The sequence below is a fragment of the Papaver somniferum genome, chromosome 2, assembly GCF_003573695.1.
Source record: "Papaver somniferum cultivar HN1 chromosome 2, ASM357369v1, whole genome shotgun sequence".
NCBI lineage: Eukaryota > Viridiplantae > Streptophyta > Magnoliopsida > Ranunculales > Papaveraceae > Papaver > Papaver somniferum.
Genome location: NC_039359.1, coordinates 78,472,408 through 78,486,704, shown reverse-complemented (window position 1 = coordinate 78,486,704; position 14,297 = coordinate 78,472,408). Strand labels below are relative to the sequence as shown.

The 14,297-nt window shown below is 37.2% G+C and overlaps 1 protein-coding gene across 2 annotated transcripts; it reads right to left on the bottom strand.

The window, feature by feature from the left end:
• Nucleotides 1–10,151: 10,151 nt before the first annotated feature.
• LOC113353598 (nicotianamine synthase-like) lies at nt 10,152–11,369 on the bottom strand. Of its 2 annotated transcripts, XM_026597149.1 has the most exons (2): nt 10,937–11,369; nt 10,152–10,849 (listed from the first exon to the last, which is right to left on the bottom strand). In XM_026597149.1, exons 1-2 carry the CDS (start codon nt 11,238–11,240, stop codon nt 10,377–10,379), a joined length of 777 nt encoding a protein of 258 aa, XP_026452934.1. In that variant the 5' UTR covers nt 11,241–11,369; the 3' UTR covers nt 10,152–10,376. The 2 variants fall into 2 exon arrangements, with proteins under 2 accessions (XP_026452934.1, XP_026452933.1); XM_026597148.1 differs by having other exon boundaries at nt 10,152–11,369.
• Between the last annotated feature and the right edge of the window lie 2,928 nt (nt 11,370–14,297).

The following is a 14,297-nucleotide window of genomic DNA, read 5'->3' as shown; positions in this document are numbered from 1 at the left end:
TTATACCTTTTTTTGGAAGTTTCAAAAAACTAGATATTTTTAGTAAATAGCTTTCTACGGGGTACACTTCTGGACATTGAGGGCCATGTGTTCTAATTGGGGGCCTGAACATTTTATTTACACCCCAAAATTTTCAGGGGCTATGAGGTAACTTGGAGCCTATCTGGCAACCAGTGTAAATAGTGTCATCACCGGTGAACCTTAATGTCACTGACATCATCAATGGTTAGGATCCGTTTGGTGAAGATGGACGGTGCATTTTCATATGAGGAATCCATATTAGTGACGCGTCCATGGGGTCAAAAAAAATTATTCCACTAAACACAAAACGGTTAGTACACTTTCTTATAACTGTTGATATTTTGAAGCACCAAAAGGCTTGAAAATGCCAACAGGCGTTATCAACCGAATAGATTTTGAAACAACAAAAGGGATGAGAATGCCAACTGGTGTTATGCGAGGGGACACATATTGCACCCATTGGATGTCTACATTCTACAATAACTAAATCCTTAATGCTTGTAAAAACAAAATTGAAAATATTTCATCAATAGTAGTTAGGGATAAGTTGCCGGATGAATTAACTACGAACATACTTCACCGTCTCCTAACAGATACTGTTTTGGAAAGCAAATTTGTGTGCAAAGGATGGAGGACTGTCCTTTCGGGAAAACGAATTGGTCTCCTTCTCGGCTTCACACCAAGGAAGGGGAAAAAGAACGTTACGAGACTCTTCTACACGGAACAAATTAACGAAGAAGATTTCAAAGAGATTTTAGAAGATAACTGTTATGGCTGGGGCGGAGCCTGTAAAACGACTTCACACCCAATTGTAGGATCTTGCAACGGTCTGGTATGTTTTTATGTTTCACACCATCACATACAAGATCCTATTTATATTATGAATCCAACAACGAGTGAACACCTGCATCTTCCACAAATAGGCGATCCTAGACGAGCGCCAGATATTGGTTGGAGTCCGCGAAACGTAATAGGGGGATTCGGTTACTGTCAACGTACCGGCCAATACAAGGTAGTTCGAATTCACGTGGATGCTGATGTGGAAGTACACACGCTGGGGGACAGAAGGGGATGGAAGAACATCAGGAAAATTCCTTATACTTTCTTGGATTCAGGTGTTTATGCACATGGGTGTATTTTTTGGATAAATCAATGTCAGGGTAATATTCACTTCGCGCACCTATTGGCTATTCATAACACATACTCACAGACGAGAGTTGCATTAACACCATCAAAGAAAATCTAACTTAACAAGGGATTATGAACACTCTGCTTATTTGGAGAATATTATTGCATCTAATTGTAGTGCTGATAGCTGCAGTGAAGCCGACGAGGTAGGAAAACTTCACGCTTTTTGTTTCAATAATGGGTTTCAAAACTCTTGTTCTTAACTGTTCCTTTTTTTGAGCCCATTTTAAATTTGGCATTTATTTGTTTTAGATTCGATATTTTAATGTTTTAGACTTTGTTAAGAGAGAATGGGATACATCAGTTCCGCTCAGAAACATCACCAAGGACCAGTAATACCACAATCTGCTCCAAAGTCGTATCTTAGACTTAAATGGACAAACTTGTTTGAGAGATCTAATGGGGATTTTGGAGAAACCTGCATATAATGGTGTTTAGCCTTCATCTAAGATAATTGCACATGACACTGAATTTAAAAACATAGTCATCACATGAGTTGTTAAATCACTAGACTTAATAAGTTACCATACAGTAATTTAAAGGAAAAAAAAGAAAAACACCTAATTTGAAAACAGAATCAGAAAGTATTCAAGGGAACAAAATAGCATTCAACTCGCTTGCAACAAAGTTTTACTTATCAGGGCAGGTATTGGTGTAATGACCTGGCTTGTGACAATTTGAACAAGATCGTGTCCCTTTAGACGGAGCAGGTCTTTCATAAGCAGAACGAAATCGACCACCCCTTGGACAACCAGGACCTCTGCCTGTATTCAAAACAACGGTAGCATCCGCATCCTCTGGGAGATCCCAATCACAATTCAGGACTCCGTAGATAGGAGGCGCGTACATACCTCTCCAGCTGGAAGTTCGGTAATACTCCCCACAAAGAGCCTCCCACGGTACCCCAATCTTCTGGCATACCGGCCACAGGGAAAATGCTCAAATGTAAAAACTCCGCAAGTGCAAGACTTTCGCGCAATATGGACGATGCTCTCACTTATTTCATATTGCTCATCTATCACATGGATGACACTACACTTCACAACGAATATTCTGCGTACCTCTATAGCTTCTTGGGCGTGTGTACTGAAGGCATGGTGCCAATCATTAGATTGTTGTCTACGAATAGAGAACCATTTCATGAGCGTTTTCCGAAGAAAATCAACTAAATGACATATGTGCACATCTTTGACTATCAATATTTTCGCATTCCAAGTCTCGCAGGCGTTCGTCGTCATGAGACTATAACGGGCTCCTTTAGCGTAAACCCTGGCCCACTTGTGTGGTCCAATATCCCGTACCTCATCTGCAGCCTTTGGGCTCAATTTTCGAAGTTCAGCCATAGCTTGTTTATGTTCATGCTCAGTGTAAGCTTGGGTAGCACTCCAAAATAACCCAGCCGCTTCATTGTTGTGGTATTTCTTTTTGATGTTCTCTGCAATTTAAAACCTCACAATTTACATATCTGAGTAATGAGCAAATCCAAGACATGTAATATGGAACATATACAAATGCAAAATCGTAGAGAAGATCTACAACGGTAATGTGTAGGCAAAGTGTATCATGGTAAAAGTTCCGGTTGCAGTCACATCCTATAAGGTGTTGTCGTTTAATACCTTTAATATGGTAGGCGCAGAAAACATGTGTAGCATCAGGAAACGCATTTTCAACAGCAGTACGGATGGGCTGAGATCTGTCTGAGGCAATAACCAGATCCTTCCGCTTTGAGAAATCATCCCCAAAGGTCGCGGCCAACTTTTCCATGAACCAAGCACATGCCTTGTTATTCTCCGAATCAACAATGCCAAACGCAATTGGGTGGATTTGTTCATTAGCATCTAATGCTACGGCTGACAGTACGAGTCCAAGGCGTTCGCCTGTCAGATGCATACCATCGACAGCAAACGCTAACCTCGCATGTCTCTTAAATCCTTCTAGGCATACTCCTAAAGCTACGAAACAGTACTCAAAAACATCATCTTTACCGGTTTGAATTGATGTAAGAGTTCCCTGGTTACGGTGAGCAAGCATGTGACAATACCCAACCAGGTGTTGGTATGACTCATCTATGGAACCTCTTATCAGTTCTATCCCACGCTTACAACCTTTAAATGCCTGCTTGTACGTGACTTCCACTTTCTAAGTATGTTTCAAGTTAGACTGAAGCTGTCTGGGTGTGTAAATGCTATGACAGTGCAAATTTTTTCTTGAAAAGTTCGGCCAAGCCACGACTGGCTGATTCTATTTTGATGAGGAGTTTTTCACGATCACATGTGTGAGGAGCTCTGATGGAGTTGATTATAAAGTAGGATAGAGCACCCACCTTGGATGCCCGCAGACGCCACCTGCATGACGGATCTTTGCAATCGACAACCAGCCTTTTTGGGTTGGACTTTACAGTGCGCCAGTTAAATCTCTCTTTTAAGTTTGGCAACTTCTATGACAATTTCAAGTACCTGTTTGGTCTTGAATGTGTTTGTTTCACGCAGTTCATCGTGCCTCATTTTCCTTGCTGGTGGAAACGGTGTTGTATCGTCGTCTTCCGGTTCAGGAGTACACGGAGCATCATGCAGGCTGCGTAGCCTCTTGCTGCCTGGTGTACCGAGCTCTTCTGTTATTATGCGCCTCTTAGCGGGTGGAACTCTTTTAGTCTCGGGAATAAATAAACAAGATATGTGTTTGGTAATTCATAGACACCGAAAATAACCACTCAGACCAAGGCTCCCTTTGTTTTTAACATCCTGATCAACACATAAAAATAACCTAATCTACGGCTAACAAGAAAATTCACACAGTCTCCTAAGAGCAGAAACCACAACAAGATACTAACAATATGAATGTTATGTGTAAAGATTAAACTCCGATTTTCAGTAAACTAGTAACAGTACAACAATAAGTGTTGGTTAAACTTCAACATAGAAGTCACTAACAAGCTGGTTAGGACAAGATTAGGAAATTGATGTAATCCTAAGGGAATTAGAAGTCATCTAGTTCTAAGAAAAGGAAAGACATATAATAAGGTAATAGGACTAGGAAAAGGAATTCATAGTTCTATATATATATGATCACCAAAGTTGTGGTTGATCATATGAGCAAGATTAGAGCTTGTGTTTAGTTTTGAGAGATTTTCTAAACATCAATAAAGAGAGTTGTATTTATATAAGCTAAGTTTCATCTTGCAGTTGTCATTAATTGGTATCAGAGCTTGTTTCTGAGCCATGGAAAACGAAACCACCATTGTGGGTGCAAAACAGTTCACGCCACCATCAATACAAGTTCCAATCCTCAACGCCACAAACTACACAGTATGGGCCATGAGAAGGAAGGTACTGATGAAAATCTACAAAGTTTGGGAAACAATTGATCCTGGTACATTGGACCCAGACAAAAACAATGTTGCCATTGGATTACTCTTTCAAGCAATACCAGAATGTCTTGTTCTACAAGTTGGTGAACAGGAAACTTCAAAGAAAATTTGGGATGCAATAAAGGCACGTAATCTCAGAGCTGATCGAGTTAAAGAAGCCCGTCTGCAAACCTTAATGTCTGAATTTGAAAGAGTGAAGATGAAAGATAGTGATACTATTGATAGCTTTGCAGGAAAGCTATCAGAGATAGCCTCAAAAGCTGCGTCACTTGGACAATCCATTGATGAAGATAAACTGGTAAAGAAGTTTCTCAATAGTTTACCAAGATCCAAGTATATTCATATCATAGCCTCTCTCGAACAAGTCTTAGATTTAAAGAAGACTAGCTATGAAGATATAATTGGAAGATGAAAGCATATGAAGAGAGAATCCTTGATGAAGAAAACAATGGAGAAACTCAAGGAAAACTCTTGTACACAAACTCTTACCAACAAAACTCTGCGACAAGAGGAAGAGGTCGTGGAAGAGGTGGTAGAGGAACAGAGGTCGAGGAAGGGGAGGAAGGTTTAACTCACAAGATAGAACAACAAGTCAGAATGATCAAAACCAAGGGAAAGAAAAGAAGGATAGATCAAACATTATTTTTTACAGATGTGATAAACCAGGACACTTCTCCTCTGTATGCCCTGAAAGAATACAAAAGATGGAAGGAACAAACAAGAATGAAACAAGGGAAGCATATACAGCTCTTTTCATGCACGAAGTTGTATTCTTAAACGAAGGGAAACTAATACCAAAGAACTACGAATCAAAGGATGGAAAAGAAGGATCCTGGTATTTAGATAATGGAGCCAGCAATCACATGACTGGTAAGAGACGCTACTTTTCTGAACTCAATGAGAAAATCAAAGGACAAGTGAAGTTTGGGGATGGATCTTCTGTAGGAATTGAAGGGAAAGGATCAATTCTATTTCAGATCAAGACCGGAGAACAAAAGCTTGTCACAAACATCTACTTCATCCCAAACTTACAAAGCAACATTCTAAGTTTAGGACAAGCTACAGAAGTTGGACGTGATGTTAGAATGCGACAAGATTATCTAACAGTTCATGACCCAAGTGGAAGACTTTTAGTTAGAGTCTCGCGCTCACAAAATAGACTCTACAAGATAAGTCTCATGATTGGAAGGCCATTGTGTCTGAATATGAGACTGGAAGATCAGACATGGAAGTGGCACGCAAGGTTAGGACACATAAGTTTCAGAACCTTAAAAACTATGTCTCAGAACAAGATGGTTCGAGGGCTACCACAGATAAACGATGAATCAAGGATCTGTGAATCATGTTTAGTTGGGAAACAAACGCGTCAAGGTTTTCCAAAAGCAACAACATTCAGAGTGGTAGTAAGTCGTGACGTGGTATTCGATGAAAAAGCAAACTGGAACTGGAAAGAAACTAATGATGGACCAAGTATGGATCCAGGAATGTTTCACATGATATGGGGTCAAGTAATTGATGAAGGCGAAAGACCCATAATCATCAATACCAATGGAAACAATGATGTTAATCAAGAAGAAGAAGAAGAATAGAATAATGAAAACACTGAGAATAACGAAGAAGAAGAAGAAGAAGAGATCGATGAAATAACTCAACCCATTCCAATGCGAAAATCAACAAGACAGATATAAAAGCTACAGTATCTGGAGGATTATGTTCTTCAAGCTGCATAAGAATGTGAGATTATGCTACTTTCTGTTAATCATAAACCAAGGAATTTTCAGGAAGCAAAGGTCTCGACTAAATGGACACAAGCATGTAGAGAAGAAATTATTTCAATCAATAGAAACAAGACTTGGTTTCTAGTTGATAAGCCATGTTGGGTAAAAGTGATTGGTCTTAAGTGGATCTTCAAAATAAAACGGAATGCTGATGGTACTGTCAACAAATATAAGGCAAGACTTGTAGCTAAGGGATACGTTCAAGAATCAGGCATAGACTTTGATGAAGTTTTTGCACCAGTTGCTAGAATTGAAACAATACGCTTATTAATTGCAGAGGCAGCATCAAATTCATGGGAAATTCACCACTTAGACGTTAAGACAGCATTCTTACATGGTGAATTGCGAGAAGATGTGTATGTTGAACAACCAGAAGGTTTTGAAGTAAAAGGACAAGAGCATAAGGTTTATAAGTTATCAAAAGCTCTATATGGTCTAAGACAAGCTCCTCGAGCCTGGAATACAAAGTTAGATCAAATCTTAAGAGAAATCAGATTTGTTAAGTGCTCTAAAGAAACATCAGTATACAGAAGAGAAGAAAAGGGAACGCTTCTTGTGATTGTAGTCTATGTAGATGATCTATTTTTGACTGGCAACTCCCTTAAGGTGATCAATTAGTTCAAGAGAGAAATGTCATCAAAGTTTGAGATGTCAGACCTCGGAAAACTCACTTATTACCTTGCATAGAAGTCCATCAAGGAGTAGATGGGATTCAGATTAAACAAGAAGCTTATGCAAGGAGAATTCTGAAAGAAGCAGGACTTGAAACTTGTAATCCAACTAAGATACCAATGGAGTTTGGACTTAAAGTTTCAAAGGCACAAGAAGAAGCAGAGATTGATTCAACGAGTTATAGAAGAAATGTTGGATTCCTAAGATACTTATTACACACAAGACCAGATTTGGCTTTCTCTGTGGGAGTAGCAAGACGTTATATGCAGAGTCCACGCAAGTCTGATGGTGATGTAATAAAGCATATATTGAGATATCTAAGAGGAACAATCAGCTGTGGATTGAAGTATGGTCGAGGAGGATCAAAAGGAATTGTTGGGTATAGTGACAGCAATCATAATATTGACCAAGATGATGGAAAAAGTACAACTGGTCATATATTTTATCTAGGAGAAGCACCTATTACATGGTGTTCACAGAAGCAAGACATTGTAGCCCTCTCATCCTGTGAAGCTGAGTTAATGGCTGCAACAGAAGCAGCTAAACAATCAATATGGCTTCAAGAACTGTTGGGTGAAATAAAAGGAAGAGAACCTGAAAAAGTTCTCATCAAGATTGATAATAAGTCTGCAATTTCACTCACTAAAAATCCAGTGTTTCATGGAAAGACGTAACACATTCACAAAAGGTATCATTTCATACGAGAATGTATCGAGAAGGAGATCATCAACGTTGAACACATACCAGGAACTGAGCAGAAAGCAGATATATTGACAAAGGCATTAGCTCGGATCAAGTTTGAAGAAATGAGACAATTGATTGGAGTACAAGATATGTCACGGGTAAGGTTGAAGCTTAACAGGGAGAATGTTGGTTAAACTTCAACATAGAAGTCACTAACAAGCTGGTTAGGACAAGATTAGGAAATTGATGTAATCCTAAGGGAATTAGAAGTCATCTAGTTCTAAGAAAAGGAAAGACATGTAATAAGGTAATAGGACTAGGAAAAGGAATTTATAGTTTTATATATATATGATCACCAAAGTTGTGGTTGATCATATGAGCAAGATTAGAGCTTGTGTTTAGTTTTGAGAGATTTTCTAAAAATCAATAAAGAGAGTTGTATTTATATAAGCTAAGTTTCATCTTGCAGTTGCCATTAATAAGAGGGACCAAATCACAAACCTTGGTGGCAGTCTCCATCCTCAGAGGAATTCATCTGGGGAGGGGTTAACGTACTAGTGACTCCGGCCCCGCCGTGCCTTGCATGTTGATCGGCGTTTGGAGGAGTTACGGGATTTCTACGATTCTCACTGCCAAGATTTACTTCATAATTGGATTTGGATTTTAGGGTAAAAAAAACTTGTCATTCCTCGTGTCTCCTAAACATAAATCCTCAAAGCATCATTTTAAGTAATCTTAATGCGTTGCTTTCGTTCCATGTTGGGAACCCGCATAAGACCGTAGACATCAAAATCCGGCCCGTCCAAGAAATTTTCTAGACGCATTGCCCTTTTCTTTATATCTTGCAGACTGAAGTCACACGGTAAAGATACGGGATGTAATTCGCCGCTACAGCCATACTCATCATCACCAGAGTCACTCAGATCTATCCAATCATTATTGCAGTGAATAAAAAAATTTCTTTTCCTTGGCATTTTTGGAGTTGAAAATCAATTACCCTGCAGTTGAAAATCAAGCAACAGATGTTAACAAAATATTAAATCTAACATAACCCAGTATTCAAATCTAATTGACACCAAATTTTAAAAAACCCCAAATTGTTATATACTTTTAGGATTTCTTAATTTTGGAATACAAACTAGGGTTTCCTAATTTTGAAATACAAACGAGGAATCCAAGTTTTCAAAAAATTCAATAAGATAAATTGATGAATCGAACATCTTACCTAAATGATTCGAAGAATATTAGTGGTTGAGAAAATGTATGCCAAGATAAAGAAGTAAACTTGAAAAAGATAATGGAGATACTTGAGTGGAGAAGAACACTAATTTAAGGTGGTGGTGATTTGTTTGAAGGAAGTGGGGTGATTTGAGGAGAAATGAGGTATAAGTAGTGAGTAACAGTATAGAAGGAAATGTAAGGGCCTATCAAAATACATGGAAGGAGATGTAAGGGACTATTAAAAGAAGAAGAAAAACAATAATAAGGAGTGTCTAAGAAAATATTCTAAAATGCTATGACCCTATGTATTGCAGATGTGGAGCCTATTGGACATTCCGCGTAAGGGGTGTCTAAGAAATTATCCTAAAAAATTATAAGGAGTGTTTATGAAAATATTCTAAAGTGATATGATCCTACGTAATACAGATACGGGGCCTATGTGGCAACCAAATTCTAAATGTTATGGGTTTGAACGAGTCATCGACAGTAGAAAAAGGGAGTCATGAGTTTATAATAGCTATGTCAATGACATCCACAGAAAAAAATGCTTGGTGTCATTGGATTCATCCGTCCACAAAGTGAACAGTAAGGGATACAAAAGTAGAAAAAACTGTACGACAGCCACAATTGACAATTAGGAATAGTTCTGGGCCTTATTCAGTGTTCCGGACAAAGTGAAATCATCCCCTTCAGTTGGGTTGAACTTTTCTTTTTCCTGATAAAGTTTGATTTTTTATTCAAGAATTGTAGCACTTCAAAAGTGCGTTTTTGTTTTTATTTTGAATTAACTTAAAAAGTGCATTCACAACACGACTTTCATATAATACATGCAAAGAGAATAGGTTGTAACTACCTGGACGCGCTGCCGCATACTGATCAAAGTCAACACTGTAGACAACAGAACTGTTTTGGCCCCTTTATGCTGCACTTTCGGTCTCTGCAATACAAAAGTGCAATGTCCATACCCCATACTACACTTCTTCTTCTTGTATTCAAAGATACGTGTATTTTGCTTCAATATATTAAATTGCGGCGAGTATGAAGCTTCAGAAAGCCAAGAATCCTTTTCGTGCAGCTGATCAGAAATGCTTATACCCCATTTGCCGGGTTTGACCTATCTGTATAGCTTGAACTACTGGAGTGAACTACACCAAAAGCAGGTAAACAACAGGTTTAAACCAAAGAAAGCGGCACTACAGACTATGCATCATTCAAAGACATATCAAACATAATTTTATTGATCTAAAATGGGACTTACACCTCACACACTCACAACATCCATAATAGGAATTTTTATTGAAGTGAACATTTTTCACTTTCACATGTTGAAGAAAAACAAACCAAATAACTCCATGACCTAGTACTGGTACTTACTCTTAGTGCGACAATCACCGAGTTTATGACGTCGTCCATCGGATGAAAAAAACAACAAATAACTCCATGAACTAGTACTGGTACTTATCCTTGCTTTTACGTGCAACAATGACCGAATTTATCACATCGTCCATCGGATGGAAAACAGCAAGAACCTCGAAACCTGGAAGATCACTAGGCTCAACAATTGGATACAGAAAACCACGAGCACCGTGAGCACTCCTCAACATTAATAAGGACCCTGGTGCCATGTGCTTAGCTAGATGATCAATCACTTTGCGTTTATCTTCTTTGTTCAAACCAACTAAAGCAGCCAAGAAGACAACTTCATAGTCGCTTAAACCAGTAGTAACATCCATAATATCAGTATCATGAAATAACATTCGCTCGGACAAGTCAGGATCTGCAGCTACCAAGTTAGAAGCCAGAGCATTGGCTGATCGGTCGATATCATAATTGTGAAACATAGTGGTTTTCAGGTGGTTTGAAGCCAATACTATCGACGTGAGAGGCAGGGGTCCGGATCCGATGAAAGCGATGTCACCTGGGTTTGCATTTGTGATATAATTGCTCATTATAGTATATTCAAGACGGCCAAGTTTGATGTAATTGGTGTAGTACGGAAACATACCAATATGATCAAGTGGGATATCGTAAGAACCCAACAGGGCTGAGAAGTGAGATTCTAAGAGACCTTCGGCTTCTCCACAGAGACGAATGAGTTTGGAACGGATTCCTTGAACTTTTCCTGGTAATTTGGTCACATCAATTGGAGATGGTGGCATACAAGTTAGGACTAGTCGAGTGAAAAGAGTGTCAACATCTTTTGAAGGTTTGAGGCTTTGTAAGGTTGATAGGCTGTCATAGATCTCACAAACATTTTGCACTAACATTTCTTCTTGATCACAAGAAACCAATGAACCCAATGAACCCATGGCTATTAAATTAGCTATGTGTGTTGTTTCTGGATACTAAGAGCTAAAATTTGATCGTATCTTTAAAGAGGATGAAGTATGAATCAAGCAAATCAATCACTAGCTAGAAAGAAATATTGATGCTGTAGAGAATTGATATGTTTGATTGTTTTAAATTCCAAATGTAGTGGCTATTTATGGACAGTATTTGCAATCACTTCACAATAATATAATATGGCTGTTGTGAACATTAGCACGGCGTAACATAGATCTTAGGACAGAAGAGTGCTCATGTGGTTTTTATAGCGCATATGTCAACATATATAACACACCAAATAAATTAAGCAGAAAAACGATCCATAACCAATTGTTTAGATAGCATTAGGAATAGTCAAAAATAAATAAATAATAATAATAAGAAAAATATAAATGAACAATTGATGGTTGGTAGAATAGTAGATGTGTGCGTAGAAACATCAAAATCTATAGCAACAGATGCTTAGAGCTTCTCCAATGGTCATCGTATGTGTTTTCTATGCGGTAACACAAATAAGACATCCTCGATCTATTTTTCCTTAAAATTAGGGGGAAAAGAAAATTCATCTCCAACAGTATTGTGTGTAATCTCTTTTTTTAATTAGTATAAATTTTATTTTCCATAATTATTAGAGATAAAAATAGTTAGTTAATATATCAAAGTCAATTTAATTAAGTAAAAGTAACTTGTTATAGAGGCGGCAGTATGATAGTAATGTCCCTCTAATTGATTAGAGGATGTCATATAGGGGTGTAAATTAACTAGATTACCTTCCCCATTTTTTAACCTAAATCAAAGCCAAATTGAAAATTTATTTTCTTTCTTCTTCTCTTCTCCTCCTCCCATCAACCGTAACCTCCATTAAAACTCAAAATTTCATCGTCTTCGATTCGAAAATTAATCAAGTATAGTGTAATGACTTATATGAGGTATGTTTTGAAAACCCAGTTACAATTTAGTTTATTTTGTTCGATTTAAGTATAATTCCTATCAAAAATTAGGGTTTTAGATGAAAATTGAAATTTCTGGGTTTATGTGAGTTACGGTTAATTTTAACTCAATTACGAACCGTAACTGGATATGTTGATGTTGTTATGGTTGGTAATAGTTCAATTACCAACCATATGTTCTTATATCTGAGAATTTTCTTCAGTTACGGTTGGTAATCATTTTAGTTTACCAACCGTAACTCAGTTATGGTTGGTATCGAGCATTTGGTTACCAACCGTAACTGAGTTACGGTTGGTATCGAGCATTTGGTTACCAACCGTAACTGGTTTACGATTGGGTTTTCTTCGAATTTAACCAGTTACAGTTGGTAGTTCATCTTTTACGAACCGTAACTTCGATTTACGATTGGTTATGAGCAAAATTCCAACCGTAATTAGCTCTGAAAATGTAAAAAAAATTGAATTTTTTACGTACTTTAGATAACTTTGAGCAACAAAAAGTTAGTTGGGACTAATTTAGAAGTATACCCAGTCATTTTTAGGTCCTGGTTCTTCATTTTGTTGGTTAATTTCTTCAATTGATTGAGATTGACCTTCTCCAATAAACTTTTTTTTTAACTCTAAAAATATGATTTTGGTTTTGATTTTGAGTTAATATAAGTGAAATTAATCATTAACACTAAACTTGATTATTATTTATCAATTATGAGGGTTAATTTGTCATTTCCAGTATTTTTTTATAAGGGACACCTTGAATGATCATGCAATGACCCTTTTTGTTCTATTAGAATGCCGCCTCTGTAATAAACCATACCGCCCCTATAACGGGTTACAAGTAAAAGATGACTAGGATGGTAGACAATGTTAAGGGGAACGTCTAAAACTAGACATTTACCTTGACAATGTCTACGCAAAATCATCTATACGTTGGTTAAGACATCCGGGTTGGAGAATGATTTTAAAGAAAATGGATGTGTATCTTAGATGGATTTTGACATTTATCTCCACACACATGCCATATGGTGAAGGTCTTATTATTGTGTATTCAATTTGTAATCCAACTTTTCTTTGCAAGTGTCGTTGTCATGTGAGTAGGTTTATTTAACAGCCAATGATATCACCTGTGGCACATAATACCTAGATTAGGTTAATCGTCATGACATTCAAAGATCGCCTCTGATTGTGGCTATAATACCTAAATTTCGAAAAATATATATTTCTAATTCTCTAAGACTCATCTAGGTTTAACAACTGGTATTTACCAAGACACATTTAGTTGAAAGTAGCAGTTGTTTTCTTGTTGTTTTTCCTCTTACCTCGTACCAAATACACTGATATTTTCCACACCACCAAACTGAGATTACACTTATAGGCCACTCGGATTAAAATTCATGTACCAGCCTATCCTTTAGAAATTTCCGTGTCAGATGAACATAATCCACATTCTTATATTTGTCAACGATAAAAAGAAAAGCATAAACATATGACATATCTAATAAATCCTACTTTGGAATTGTACGGATCTTATCTCCATGGAAAGTTTTCGAACCGGTTACAAACGAGTAAAGCTGTTTATAAAAAATTTAATTTAGGAAAATATGGAAGATGGTTGTTTTTATAGGCATAAACTTGTTTTTAATGGATGCATAAATAGCATGTATTGGTTGCACGCATATCGTGCACACAAAATTGGTTAAATATACCAAAATTAATAATTCCTGGATGAAAAGGACATGTAAAATTTTATACTGTTTAAATGGACGAGAATGTAAAAAAAACCAAGATGTAAACAGTTTCATCCTACCCATTTTCGAATAATTTTTCTTATTTTTAATTTACATCAGGATGCATCCAGTTTCATCCTTGCTATTTTTTAAGTTTAAGCCAGGATAAATCCAGTTTCATTTTTGCTATTTTTTTGGTGTCCATTTCACCCATACTAATTTTTACTCGTCCATTGGAACCATATTTTGAAAATATTTGGTCAAATGACCCATTTTTCATATCATATATCCATTTTTAAGCTTCAAAAACAAAAAAACAAATCCATTTTTCGAAGCATAGGTCAATTTTTCAAGTGCATACATTTAT

Coding starts and splice junctions, on each gene's coding strand:
- LOC113353598 (XM_026597148.1), bottom strand. CDS start 11,240: ATGGGTTCATTGGGTTCATTGGTTTCTTGTGATCAAGAAGAAATGTTA.